Source organism: Aulostomus chinensis, chromosome 11 (genome assembly GCF_037954235.1).
Source record: "Aulostomus chinensis isolate RoL2024-O1b breed Wild chromosome 11, RoL_Achi_v1.0, whole genome shotgun sequence".
NCBI classification, from domain to species: domain Eukaryota; kingdom Metazoa; phylum Chordata; class Actinopteri; order Syngnathiformes; family Aulostomidae; genus Aulostomus; species Aulostomus chinensis.
Window position 1 is genome coordinate 25,704,496 of NC_141330.1, and position 14,418 is coordinate 25,718,913.

General features: G+C 43.9%; 1 protein-coding gene across 3 annotated transcripts; it reads right to left on the reverse strand.

Moving 5' to 3' along the window:
- Positions 1 to 165: 165 nt before the first annotated feature.
- Positions 166 to 14,072, reverse strand: fbxl4 (F-box and leucine-rich repeat protein 4). 3 transcript variants are annotated; one of them, XM_086219198.1, is made up of 9 exons: positions 14,010 to 14,072; positions 12,032 to 12,666; positions 10,960 to 11,287; positions 9,012 to 9,256; positions 8,563 to 8,776; positions 5,855 to 5,926; positions 4,824 to 4,948; positions 4,555 to 4,742; positions 166 to 2,765 (listed from the first exon to the last, which is right to left on the reverse strand). In XM_086219198.1, exons 2-9 carry the CDS (start codon positions 12,526 to 12,528, stop codon positions 2,602 to 2,604), a joined length of 1,833 nt encoding a protein of 610 aa, XP_086075324.1. In that variant the 5' UTR covers positions 12,529 to 12,666; positions 14,010 to 14,072; the 3' UTR covers positions 166 to 2,601. The 3 variants fall into 3 exon arrangements, with proteins under 3 accessions (XP_086075324.1, XP_086075322.1, XP_086075323.1); XM_086219196.1 differs by lacking the exon at positions 14,010 to 14,072 and adding an exon at positions 13,666 to 13,977; XM_086219197.1 differs by lacking the exon at positions 14,010 to 14,072 and adding an exon at positions 13,487 to 13,644.
- Between the last annotated feature and the right edge of the window lie 346 nt (positions 14,073 to 14,418).

Genomic DNA, 14,418 nt, shown 5'->3' on the forward strand with positions numbered 1-14,418 from the left:
ACTCTCATGCATGCCCTCAGCAGCGCCACCGGATGAAAACATCTGACGTGACAAAGAAAATTATGTGTGATGGCAAAAGTAAAGCAGCTAAAACTTTACAAATATAGCAGATGCTAGGTGGGTCTTTATTTGGTGCATAAACCACAATGTGGACCCATACCTCCTCTGCTTCAACATCAGTGTTCCAGCAGTTACACACACAGACTCAGTACGCATAACATCAGGAAAATAAAGAAAGAGCAAAGTGTATGTCTTGCTAACACTGGAATGCTGGATAATGAATTGATACCCCAGTCGCTGCTAGCATGCAGCCCATTGTCGCACTCATCAGACCATTCAGGGGCTGCTGTGTCTCCTATGGAGGCGTCAGCATTTAATACAGTCAGCACGCATGTAATCAGGTGTTTCCTTTAATCAGTCTGTAGTTCTGCTCAGCTGAAACAAGTCGCTGCGGTGTTTGTGCTGAGCTCGGACACATTCACATCGACAGCACTGAGATGACATTGGTATCAATAGCTTTTGGCTGTGGGTCAGAAAACAAAGAATGGTAGTTCCCAAAATTATTATTATTGTTTCTGTACATAAAGATGCAGAAATAGAAAATGCGAAAACAAGAAAATATGAATAAATATTTTGCATATTAATTAACATGGCTGATATACAATATATGGCAATTGAACTGGTCGAATGCAGTTGTGTGTCCAGTTCTCTACATGTCACTTTGGTTGAAGCACATACAAGCAAAGCATTTCTCTACAATCTCAACTAAACACGCCATATTCAAACAGGAGCATAAGGCACAATTACATCCGACATACTGACTAGTAGCGTGTGCTTTAAAGAAAAATTCAAGTTTCTCTCCAAAAGGAAATGCTTCTCAAGCACTTCTACCACACTTCATGTGGCTTCAAATAATCCAAAATTTAAATTATATATCAATTTACATTTTCACAATCCAAACCAAATGAGGAAAATTTTTTGTCTCGGTTACATCAGAGCTAAGTGATAACACATGTTGTCTGGTGTTTCTTGTGTAACAACAATGGTAGGTACAATAAATTAGTCCGGTGGTACCATCTGTAAAGACGTCTGTTGTGCTGGTAAAAAACATAAAAAAGAAAACCAGGTGAGACATATAACCCCTGAGTTTCAGGATGAATACTGTGGTCACACACAGTACTCTCACTGTGTCATTGTAATACTCCCCCCTGCAGTACTCGTCCCATCAGTGGCAGCGAAGCAGTTCATCTGTGACCGACAACAGCAAAGCATGTGACATTACGACACAGACGCAGTTAGCATTCAGCTTTGGTGAGGAAAACTGCTCCATCCATCTTATGAAACCTCTTGAATCCCTAAAATCAAAAGTAATGAAAAACTAAATCTCTACGTGATGCCACCCCCCCCCCCCCAAAAAAAATCTAAGACCGAAATTCTTCACTGTTGACATCTGCTTCTTCAACGTGCCGATTTGCTGATTTTCACAGTTTTATATAATTGTAGAAAGAACATCCTTAATTTGGGATTTTTGCAGGGATGTGCATTGTGAAAACAAATGTACCCCCCCTCCAAACAAGCCCTAAATGTTACAAAAGTTTTTTTAATAGCATTGTAACCACCATTATATAGTAGCTGCATCTTAATTAAATTTCAATTGGGCTGTCGTGTGTTTGTGTGTGGTGTTTGTACACTTCTGGGGACCATGGGGGTTGAGTCTCTGGCACCTTTATTTTGGGGGTCCTGGCTGAGGAGTTTCTCTGCTCTACTGCTCAGTTGAGTCTGCAGGGCGAAAGCGCAGAAGTTCACATCTGTCTGTGTCCTTGATTTTAATTCTTGAGAAGATGAACACAAACATCCCGGTCTGCTTTGAAATTAGTTCTTAAGTTGCAGATGAAAATGTCCCGTCAGTGAATTTGTTTGTTTTTTTTCAATATGAAATTCTTGAGTGTAATTTTGCATTAACTAGATTACTTAAAATTAAGGATTGAACGAACTCAAACTGCAGATCACCTCTGAAGCATCACTGTATGTTTTCTCATGAGTCAAACTGGTTTGACGTTGCTTTCCCAATGAAAGAACTCTTCACATTTTGTAACGGCCCGTATATCTGTTGCACGTTCTGACCAGGCACTGACTAACAGCTGCGAGGAAGCCACCAATCTCACCGTTGCTTCCCTAACAATTCCCAATAAAGGTGTAATTTCCCCTTTCTTTCTCCTACCAGGACTTTGTATTGTATCTTGCACCCAGTAGTGAGGCATATTTCTGAGCCTTGTGTTGCTGGGCAATAGATAAGTGGTGATTCATATTCTGGGAAGATCTAGCAGCTTTACTGCCACAACCCTGATTTCTCAGAGTCCAAGAAAAAACAACAACGCGGTTGTTTGTGCTCAGCCTGTTAATCCAAAGCACCTCCACACGCCATCCAACTGTTTTATTTACTGACCGCTAAAAGATCTCATCTGAGATAGCGATGCAGGCAGTTCTGCAGTCCACTGCAGCGTCTGACGTGCCTCTGTTTGCTTCGGGGCAGTGTCTGATAGCGAGCACCTCCCTCCACTGGCATCCTCTGGACAGTGAGAAATGAGACCATGGCTGAGGTCAGTGAGTGAAACTCTTCTTGATGGCAATGTTGGGGAAGAGGCCTGAGAGTTCTTGGACAACCCTCATGTCTATCTGAGAGCAGAAGGAGACATCCAGGAGGACGAGCTGTGGACACGACTGGAGGAGTTTCTTCAGTGAGGCAGCGCTCACCAGCCGTGTACCTGAACATCAGACCAGCCACAACAGGGGTACAAATGTCAGTGAAGCTATTTACAACACTTACAGAGAAACGTGCAAATATTAAAAGCATGTGCTACTTTTTCCTCGTGACTTCACTTCACTTATACACACATACTGTGTTCATTAGAATTTACACTGAATAGATGCTACACAATTTACTCCGTAGCATCAATCAGATGAAACCAAGTACTGTCAGACACATTTGATTGGGAAAAAACTGATGTTCCAGCATCACCAGTGGGCCTGGGTAATAGACATTACACTGTGGTCGTGTTGTCATGACACTGGATTTCACACTTCGATACGATATTTTGAAAAATCTTGATATTCGATTCGATTTTCGATACTAAGCAACCACTCAGAATTTAGTGCAAAAATGTTTTTTATTCAAAGAAAAATAAACTTTATTCTTGAGGTAGAGAACTTTTTCAAGTTATTCTTTACACATTAACAGTGTGCACATAAGTTTTAATTGATGTGACCTACCATTGATTAGCTTTAGCTAGCACTCGCTGACAAGACAACACGTCAACGTAAACACCGATAGATGTGATAACTCTGGGCAACACGTACTTCAAGTTCTACTGTTACCAACCTCTACACCTCTAAATCTATACAGGTCCGGTGTCTGTCTTGGAGGTTCTTTGCTACCTTCGTCGTGTTCCCTCCTTTTGTCGGCACAGTTCTGTTGCATCTCTTGCATATGGGCAGGCTGCTGTCCTTTGGCTTTCCTTGTTCATCCGACTCAAATCCAAAGAACCTCCAAACAGCACTTCTGCTGTTATGTTTATTTATTAAAACTGGTTGCGAAGGTCCTGCAGACGCCATCTCATGGCAGCTTACACACGTAGAGCGACGACACGAAAAAAAAAAAAATACAGCCAGCGGTGTTTGTGTGAGCGAGGCAGGAGGGGAGGGGCTGCTGCACAATAGCTCGCTCCCCAGGACAGCGCTCCGTCTTGTTTGTATGCGTGTGTTGGCGGCGGCGGCGGCACATGTGTAAACCAAGGAGGCAGGTAGAGTATCGATACTATCGAAAAGTCATTTTGTACCGTTTTTACTTTTCAAAATCGATATTTAATCGCTAAATCAATATTTTTGACAACATTACATTGTGGTACAGGTTTCATGTTGGAGAACTGATTGTAGCATGTACGACAGTTGTTGCAGCAGCAGGGGATACCGACCTATTAGTGAGCAGTAACAGAGATGATGAGCAGTAACAGTGAGCCAGATGGATTTCTGTATGCCAGGGTGGAAGTTAGCATCTCTTTGGGTTGCTTTGACCAAAAGCTAATTGAATTTTGACACTAAATTTTTGGTTATTGTAGAAAATAAGTACTGTATTTATGAGACCTGCGGGTTTTCTTCATTATTCTCACAAATGAACCACTGAATGATTTTGAAGCATTGATGCAACCGTTGGAAGAGTAAAGCTCAGGTTGTGTGATGGCTAATCTACAGCGCGGACGCATGACCTCAACAGCACCTCATCTCGCTCTGAGATATTATATGTTTGACAGGATAAAAAAGGCATCATCTTCAAGGAACACGTGTGCAGAAAATCTACGTCTGATTACGTGAAATGGTGCCGTGCTGCTGACCTTCTCATCAAGTTACAGAAGGTTGTGCGTGTTTCTGTGGGGTTTTAAGAACCATTGGTTACAACCTCCATCAAATCTTTGGTGGTGGTTGTCATGAACTCGAGTGCTGTTGCCGTGCCTAAGGTGGTGCGAGGCTCCTGAATGCCGTGTTGGGGGAAGAGCTCACCCAGTATGTCCAGATGCTGCAGCGAGGGGCAGTTGGCAGCCAGCTCCTCTATGTCGGAGTCACAAATTGTACGGTTTGCTGTGAGGAAGAGCTTGCGCAGGCGTGGCAGGTTGCGAGCGAGGTGCTGGAAACAGCCAGTGCTGCTCTGCAGGGTGGGACACCAACCCAGGTCCAGCTCCTCTAGCATTCTGAGCGCATAATGGGAAACTGTTGCACAACTACTGTGACTTTTTCAATCTGTCAGTCAAGCACACATTCTGGTTACTTACCTGCACCCGGAGACAAGTTCGTTCAGACCTCGATCTGTCAGGTTTCTGCAGCGCCACAGATCCAGGGAACAGAGTGAGCGGCAGCGAGCAGCCAGCATGCTGGTCACAACATCATAATCCTCAATCTGAAGGGGAGACGGCAGCAGTTCAGGTGTATTCACACAATTGTGGCTACTCCTCACCAGCCTCTCCATCACCTACTGGACTGAGCAGTTCAGCTTCACTGTCACAGCCGAGGACCTTTCCTGCCCAAAGCAATCCTTCGCCTCCGTGTAACAGAACTCTCAGCTTTTTGGCTCCATGTCAGTTGAACTCCAATTTGTTTCTCTCAGTCAATAACTTTTACTCACAGTGATTTCACACATCTTTGATTTATTTATCTTTATTTTGTTTTTTGTTGCGTCGACTGGTATGTACTGGATTTCTAGTGCTGTACATTTTCACTGTTTCTTACTTTCCAAGCAATTCCTGGATAATCTACAGCTGTAACAAGAATTTCCCAATTCTGAGATCAATTAAGTTCAGATAATTCAAAACCATTCTTGTTTTGGATTTGTTAATTAATCCCAGTAATTATTACAATAAACAATAGTGTCATTTTAAGACCTTTTTATGGCAGTATTATGATAACCTACTAGCATAATAATGAAAGTAAACTCTTATAAAGAGTGACAAACCTTTAATTCTTAAGATTATTCAGAGTGCGACATTAGAATTCGAGTGCAAAAAAATACAAAAATACCCGAGATGAATCCTTACTGAAAATAAATTAATCACAAAAAGTGTTGACTTTTCTATGTCAGCAAACATAAACGTTATCACAAAATAATGAGGCTGTTAAAATTATTGACTTCATGTCCATTTACTGAATGTTTAGTCTTTTAAAGTTTTGATTGCAAAGTGCCTCCCAGTGTCTTGAGCGTGTTTTGGACGAGCTGTCCAATAATCCAGACCAGCAGAAGGCTGCATAGGCGGCAGTATTCGACCTTCTGCATGTGTACATGCATGTGTGTGTGTATGAACACACTCACCCTCACACAACTGCCCAGGTTGAGGTGTTTCAGCTCTATGCAGAAAGTCAGGATGCTCAGAATAGCAGTTTGCTGCAGAGACAACAAAGAGAAGGACAAGACAGATGCACGTTACCCAACTTAATGAATGATGGTAAGAAAAAAGCCTTCTCCAACTCATCCATGAGTAAACTAACACGTCTTTGTGTACAAAGCAAGACAATTTTATTTGTCGAGCCCGTTTTCACAACCAGTTTGTCTCAAAGGCCTTCACATGGCATCATAACAACATCCTCTGCCCTCAGACCCTCACATCGACCGAGGAAAAACTCCATAGAAAAATGGGAGGAAACCTCAGGGTGAGCAACAGAGGAGGGATCCCTCACCCAGGACAGACAGACGTGTAGTAGATGTTGTTACAGACAAGAAAACAGTTTATAACACAAAATGTGGACTTCTGGTAGGTGGGGGTGGGGGGGGGGGCAGGGAGAGCGAGCCAGCTTGATGGGAGGACTGGAGGTTCAGAACAAAAGCACTGTGATAAAAGCAGGGAACAACGGGGGAAAATAACAGCCAGCAAAGAATAAACTTCAACTAAACCAGCTGATGAACGTCTTTCATAAGTTTAAATCAAAAGGGACAATATATGTGTAAATAACAGTCGCAGGTTTAGTCATGTCAGTTAGCATTGCTCCTAAGTGATTTCCTGCCTTCTCCCTGGTGCAATCAGGTAACACTTGCTCTATTTATGGGAAATTAATATCATAGTTTTTTATGTCTCCTCCTCACAGAGTCAAGCACAGTGAGGCCTCCCCACTGGCACTGCAGCTAGAACAGAGATATGGGAATTCAACATAGCTGCCAACACATGTACCTCAGTGGCGAGACATGAAAGTGAAAGCCTGTGTGTGTGTGTGTGTGTGTGTGTGTGTGTGTGTGTGTGTGTGTGTGTGTGTGTGTGTGCGCGCATGTGCTCTACTTGCTCGCTGGCATCTTCATAAACGCCCCTCTCCGGCGAGCTAGCCATTTAATTAGAGCCGTGACAGGGTAATGACAGCTGAAATGTCAGAGCCTCAAACAAACACACAGCTCGCTCTGTCTGCTCGGGTATAATCAACCTGCAGCTTGTTGCCTGGCTCCACCGCAGAAACTCGACACTACACTCCTACCCACGACGCCACTCTGAAATATGACAAACACTGAAAAACTGTGAGATGCAGCAGGAAAACACAAGCCAGTGATTTCACACGCCAGACAGGCCTGAACCTGATCAGTGTGTGTCCTTAGAACCTCCTAGGAGAGAGTTGACTGTTCATTTTAAAACCCTACTACAACATTTCTAGCTCATTCACCAACACTATCACATGGCCTCTGCTTAAGCGAAGCAAAACTACAGATGACAATAGAGAGATAGTTGTAGAAGCGGATCCAATGAGTAATAAGTAGTAGAAGTGCTCAGAATAGTGCCTAATGTCAAGAAATTACAAGACGGTTGACACGAGCTGGGCGATGTATTCTGCTATGTACCTGTTCACTCGTGGATCATGTTGTTGACAACAAACACATTTTGACCAATAATGTCCAGCACCGGGATGCACCAATAGCATCATTACACACTGGTTTTGTGCATTTATTGGTTGTTACCTTACACTGCATGCACAGGGTTTTGTGGGTTATTTAAGTCTGCAAAGAATCCAGCCTTGAAAATCGTCTGACAGGAAGACCCAGTCTTGGGTTAATTTAGAAGGCTCCTACACATGGGAGTAGCCTGTTGTCAGGCTCCGAGGAGAGCAGGGCATTAAAAAGTACATTTACAACACACTGACAAGTGGCATTCATGTCACACCGACCTGGCTTCAGCAGATTTCTGCATCCCAAAACGTATCAGTCCAAAGTATATATGACACAACATCCTCAGCTCTTTATTGAACCCCACCAAATCCCATCCCTGGAGTACATGCACATGTTATACATTAAGGGACTATTGCAAACCCTCAATCACACACTTTGTGCTCTTTATATGTTTTATTGATTCCAGTATGACAGCTGCTGGGAGGACTAACTCTGACTGAGAGCTCTCCATGGTGCTGATCCTGCTCCTGTGTGGGAGGAGGCTAAATAAACAGATGTTTGAATTGTTTTGTTTTTATTTTTGATGAAACAAAACAAGTATTGGAACTCTTCAGAAAAGACCAGCTTTTGTCTTTTTTTTTTTGTTTTGACCCACCCACACAAACCCATTATATTTTTTAAAAAAAAGAAAAGAAAAACATCAACCCAAAACCACACTCCTTGTGGGTCAACCCCCAGGAAGTCAGGGAGGAACAGGGTCATTACTTTGGTTAACTAATGAGGACGCTGCGATGATTCCCATTTTAAATGAGATGATGATGATTTCTATGACGCAACCTCAGTTTTGGGTGCTGAACTTTCGTGTGTTGCAACATATTTAAGTGTATGCAGGTCATTCATGTAGATTCTAACAGGCAGTTTACACATAAAAGCTGCAAATTATCATTACATAGGCCTATAAAACAGGTTCATAAGCGTGAGTCTGACTTTAACACATAATGATATGACTGCCTTGTTTCCTTTATGGCAAACTATATTAAAAGATGGAAACGTGTATATAAAAAGGTTTGTAGGCTTGCATTTCTGGAAGGTAACCTGTATTATCCAGTACAAAAAGCCATTACTGGCCTGCTGTATCACCTTTTGATTTGGCATACCTCTATTTTGGTGCGGTAAAGCACCAGCCTGCGAAGGCGAGTAAGTTTGGAGATGTGAGTGAAAGCCTGCGGGGGGAGGCGGTCGCAGGAGGACAGGTTTAACTCCTGCAGCCCCGGACAAGTTTGAGCGATGACCTCCACACAGGCCTCCGTTAGGAAGTGGCAGCACGACAGCTCCAGGCAAACCAGACTGAGCCCACAGGCCTTCATGAAGCTGAGGGGGAGAACAGAGAAAGGAGTCATCAGTGAAAGGAGAAACGAAAGCTGCAATATATTCACCTCACATTAGCAACCTCCTCGTCCTTGGACTTTTCTTGTTTTGCAGATTTTTCAGAGACTGATACGATTGAAACCCCTCCCACTACGAAAACAGTGGTGCCTGTAAGTACTTGCTAGTTTTCAAGGCCATTTCTCTTGTTCTTGGCCTCTTGGACTGCTGACAGTCTGACCTGCTGAAGCTATTCAGTGTGAGAGCTCCACGGTTGCCAGTCCAGGAGAGGTTGAGCCTCTGGAGGAGGGTGCAGCGGCTCTGCAGGTGTCCCAGGGAGGCGTCAGTCAGCCGGGCCCAGTAGGGCTGAAGACTCAGCTGGGTGTACTGCAGCGGGTCACAGCAGTGCTGGTGCAGCAGCTTACAGCTCTGGGCCAGACGGCAGAGGTCTGGCAGGGTCAGGTGGCTCAGTATCAGCTGAATGAGCTATGGATGGAAGATGGGGAGAGGAGAATAGAAAGGGTAAGTTATGGGGGAGGGGGAGAGGCACCACAAAGAAAGAGGAAAGATAAAAATCAAACAGGTTAGATCTGATAGCAGAGCATAAAGAAGAACAAAGCACGAAATAGAAAATGAAATGTACAACGTAGTAGACGAAGCTTTGCTCGTAGGATCAGAGCAGGGGTGAGTCAGCTTGTTATGCCTAAGAGTCAGAATGACTGTGCTTGTGTGTGTGTGTGTGTGTGTTGCAGTGAATTAACAATACGTTGTGTTCAAGTGGGTATCAGCTGACAGATAATAACTATATTGTGTTTCTGATACAAACACACCGCAGTAGGGAGGGCTGCTGTTAATGGCAGCGGTTTGGAGAGGAGATAAGAGAGTGAATATCAAGACCACTACCTGTGTTTTGTAGGTCTGCTCGAAAACATGATACGCCTGCACGCCACCAAAATGACTCTGTGTCCTCGAGTGCAGGCAAGCTCAAGAGCATGCACGTTTTCGAGCCATTGACGCTACATTTGATATCCTTAAATTGATTTGACCATAACCTGCAGTAAACTCAGTGATTTGGAGAGTACAGATAATACTGCCATACATGACTATCAGGACTACTACAACGAGGCTTCTTTTGTCGGGCTCATTGGATGCATAGTTTATTAGCTGACATATAACAGCCAATCATGAAGCGCAACCCTCTCGGCAACGATTCTAACCACGGAACCAACAAAGTGGCTGTCAGATGAAAATCCACAAAGAAACTCAACTGCATCAAGAACGACTTCAGCCTGGCACGTTGTGTAGATTACAGGCAGGTACACCTGCCACCAATATTACTTAAAGTAAGGTCATGGAGCTCTTTGTTATGCCTCCATGCCGGCAACAGCCAAAGGTCTGCCCGTTAACTCAGCAGCACCCTGGACTGCTCGGAAGGAATTTCTTTGAATTTGGCACAAACATCCACTGGGATTCAAGGATGAACTGAGATGAGTTTGGTGGTCAAAGGTTAAGGACACTGTCAGCACACAATATGTGTTATTCCTGGTCACATGATACCTCACGATTACCTTGAGAAAAATTCTTCACATCTGCCACAAACATCCACTTGGACTCAATGAAGAACTAGAAGACTTTGGTGGTCAAAGGTCAAGGTCGATGTCACCTCATACGAACGAGGTTGATTAGCTAGTAGCAAAACATTTGTTCTGAGATTATTCGGCCCCTGCTGAACTGAAATGCCCATTTTTATTTCCCAGTCTTACGGAATGTTTGACCACCATACACACGACAGTAGAATTATCATTAGGGTGGAGTCTAGCGTGTTTTGGTGGAGACAAACTTCAAAACCCGGATAGATAAAAGCAAAACTCTACTCTACATGTATGCCTACATACCATCAGGGTGAAATGAGAACAGGTCAAGTTTTAGAGGTGGGTTATGAGCCAGACTATTTTCCTGAATGGTAGCCTAGCAACCTCACAGCAATAACAGCCTCGGAGAGTTAGCGATCTTCTCATTTGCTCTCAGGAACAAAGTGGATCATTGAAAAATGTTAAAGTTTAAGCCCATATTTTAAGTTGAAGTAACCCAATAAAGATGACATTCAACTGAAATCAAAAGCACAGTCCGGGATCTGCAGGATCTCACAGAGACTACATGCTCCTTTACCCAGACTTCCCATCATTCACCTCATAGGGCAGCTTGTCAAAGTAGCCGTTGCCCGTCCTGCTGTCTCCTCCTTGTCTGAAGGGACCTCCCACATCACACAGCTCATCCTCGCTGTCACTCAGGTCACTAATGTCAATAATGGGCATCTTATAGAGTGCTAGCATCGGCCTCTCCTTGACACCTCGCAGGATAACGGCGTCCAGCTCGGTGTAGTAGTCCAGTAGAGAACTGTTGACCTCCAGACGCAAAAGGTTGGTGGGGAAGTTGATGTGCTTGATGTTCGGGGAAAACTGGCGTGCCTGGGGTGTCAGCACCTTGGTGGGCTCCCCTGACCACAGCACTTCCCATCTGAACAAGAGAAAGTTTACACAATTTTACGCTGCATTAGCAAACCACTACTCCTTAAGATGTCTGGCTAGGGTTTAACTATGATGGCGGTTTGAACCATGAAGGAGGAAGGGTGAGTCAAAGCAAGGAGAGACAGATTTCTGTCCAGAACACACACAAAATATTTGATTTGTGTGTTCCAGTTTACGTTACGCATACGTACATCCATCCATTTTCTATATCGTTTATCCACTAAGGGCCGCGGGGGGGGGGGGGTTGGAACCTATCCCAGCTGACTTCGGGCGGGAGGTGGGGTTCACCCTGGACAGATAGCCAGTCCATTGCAGCACATAACATTGTGGCACTATGATATTTTATATTGTTTATAACAACTCAAGATTAAACTAAACTACCAAACTATATCAGTGTTGCTACATTTATTTTTTTTTGGTCTCATGTCTAGACATTCCAAAGGAAAAAAAACAATCCAGTATATGCACTCAAAACAGGTCTTGCTGTCAGGCATCACCATGCATTGATGCTAATTTAAGAATCGTCTTAAATGGTGGATGAAGGATGGCTGATAAGCAGCACAAGTGCATTTTCAAATACATTTTCTGACTTCTGGAGTCACCAAGAAGAAATGCAAGGAGGAAAAATATCTTTGTGAGAGCAAGACGACCAAACTGTGAATACCTAAAAGACAAATTACACTTTTTCTGAGAAGTATTGCTACAAGTACTAATGATATCTGATGACCTTTACCTGACATCAGTTGGTGGGTTCTGTGAAAAGGGGTTGTGTGAGCAGGCCAGAATCTGGACGATGGCTCCAGGGTAGTAAGTCTCAAGCACCTCCACGGCTGTAGGGTAAACAGGCTCCTCGAAGCCCAGCTCTATATAATCCTGGCTGTAGAAGCCTTTAGGGATGCGCCGGAAAGGCGGAGGAGCACTGGCACATTGTTCCCACCACTTCCCATATGCTCTAAATACAGCTGTCTGGGTGAAGTCCCCGGAGCTGGGGTACACATTGGGTACACCAGCCAGGTTCCACATAGTGTAGGACATACTATTCTCACTGCCATAATGAGAGCTGAAGTCCAAAACCTCTTTGGCATACTGCTCCACCTCCACACTGACTGGCAACACCGCCCGCTGGCCAGACTCCACAGCTCGTCGACTGGTCAGCGCCTCACCACGAGTCCCACTCCTGGAGCGTCGCCGCAGACAGATATAGTAAAACATGCTCAAGAGAGTTAACATAGGGAACTCTGGTGCTGACGGGTGCAGTGGGGAGAAATGGAGGTTAGAAGGAGGAAGAGCCTCCACCTACAGGAAGCACACTGGTTCAAGGGCTGGGGTGTACAAAGCGCAGGCTTGAGGCCTGGCTGCATGCATGACCTGTAGGTTAGGCAGAGACAAACATACAAGAGTGAGAACTGTAAACAAGGCAGGAGTTAGACACTACAGAACGACTGCTCCTCGGAAATCTCAATCTTTACTCTTGTCTATGTTCGCTATTTAGATCTGAAGGAAATCAACAGCTCCTTGTGCAGCTTGAGCAAATTCAGCAACCTATTTGTTCAATAGTCAGAACAACAAGAAACAAGCATGAGAGCATGTTTATCTGGTCAAACAGCATGCTGGCATCCCAGGTATTCTGTAACCCCAGCGCTCATTCTAGTCTTCAATAACCAGTATTACCACAGTTTAGTACACTGGCTTAAACCAAACGTGGCTCGTTAACTGGCAGGCACAAAGGCAGCAGGATGCCAGGGACCTCAGTAGCTGTGGTCTGACAGCACAGCTGCACAGCTGCAGCAGAGGATCCACAACACTGCTATGCTGGGATTCCGCTGGATAACTTCATGGTGAACATCACTTCATATCAGTTAGTTCAACTTCCATCCACACTTCAATTAGAAGCGACAGCAAGGCAAAGTTACAGAAATATTAATGGAGATCTGTTTTTCTTTAGCTGACAAACCCGAGAGACACAAACGCGATTGGAACCACTGTTTAAGCACCGTAACTTATTTTTAATTTCCTGACAAAAACAGAGGACAACGTTTTTGAAAACAAATATATAAGTTATCATACATCAAACTCCAAGGAGCCATTCACGCTAACATCAATCGACAGTGGGTTGCTTTTATTAATTCGAGTAAAAGGTGATGTGAATGTTTAACACCGAGTCCAGCTCTCAAATTGTTGTTGTTACCTGTTCTGAGGTTTCATCTGTGTACCAATGACGCTAGTTGTTCTGTAGCTAACTTACTCTGAAACCTTAGCTTACTTTAACGGCATTAACAATGTTTCAATAACGTCAACTACCGGTAAAACGACCCCTGCAGGCCTTGTTTGTGCGGTAACATGGCAGGAATGAGAGCTGCTGCTTACCCCGCTAGTGGTGTTTGTGGTTCACGATGTTGTTTAACAGCTGGCATTAGCAAACATTAGCTAGCATGCTATGTTTCCCCTCAGGCTAGCTGAGCTGTCACAACACATAGACTGTTAGCTTCCGTGGCCACTGCTGCAAAAGCAAACACCGAAAGGACGGGACATAAATTAAAATTACGGCAAACGTAGATCGATGTATCCATTCATATGACAAAGTGCTCTTCCTCCCTTTATCAGGATATTTCAACCACCAAGTCACATTCCTAGCGTTTACATTATGTTGCATTCGCGATAATCGGAGACTGCGCTTGCATGTCGAGCACACAGAATGCTGCAAATCCTACCTCGTTGCACCTCTACTGCACAAAGTTAAGCAAAGTGGAACAACTGTCAAAATGTATCACGATATAGAATAAACCGTAACGTGTAAATGCTGATAGGATTTTAAGATCAAAATATGTGGTTGAATAAGTTGTAACAAGTACATACTCACTTTAAAGCAGCATCAGTTCCCCACTGTATTATCAACATCCGGTTAGAGAAAAATATTTGAGGGCAAAGGATTCTGGGTGTAGTAGTTTTACACTGTTTAGGCTTTATTTCCATAATTTGATATTTTCCACAGTGGACTGCACCTGATCAGTTGTTTTGTTGTTGTTTTTGTTGTTTTTTGCAGACCTACTTGTTTGTGTTAACTATGAGTTTGTAGGATCCTGATTCTGAAGGGAAGACGACTTCATGTGTCTTCTGTGT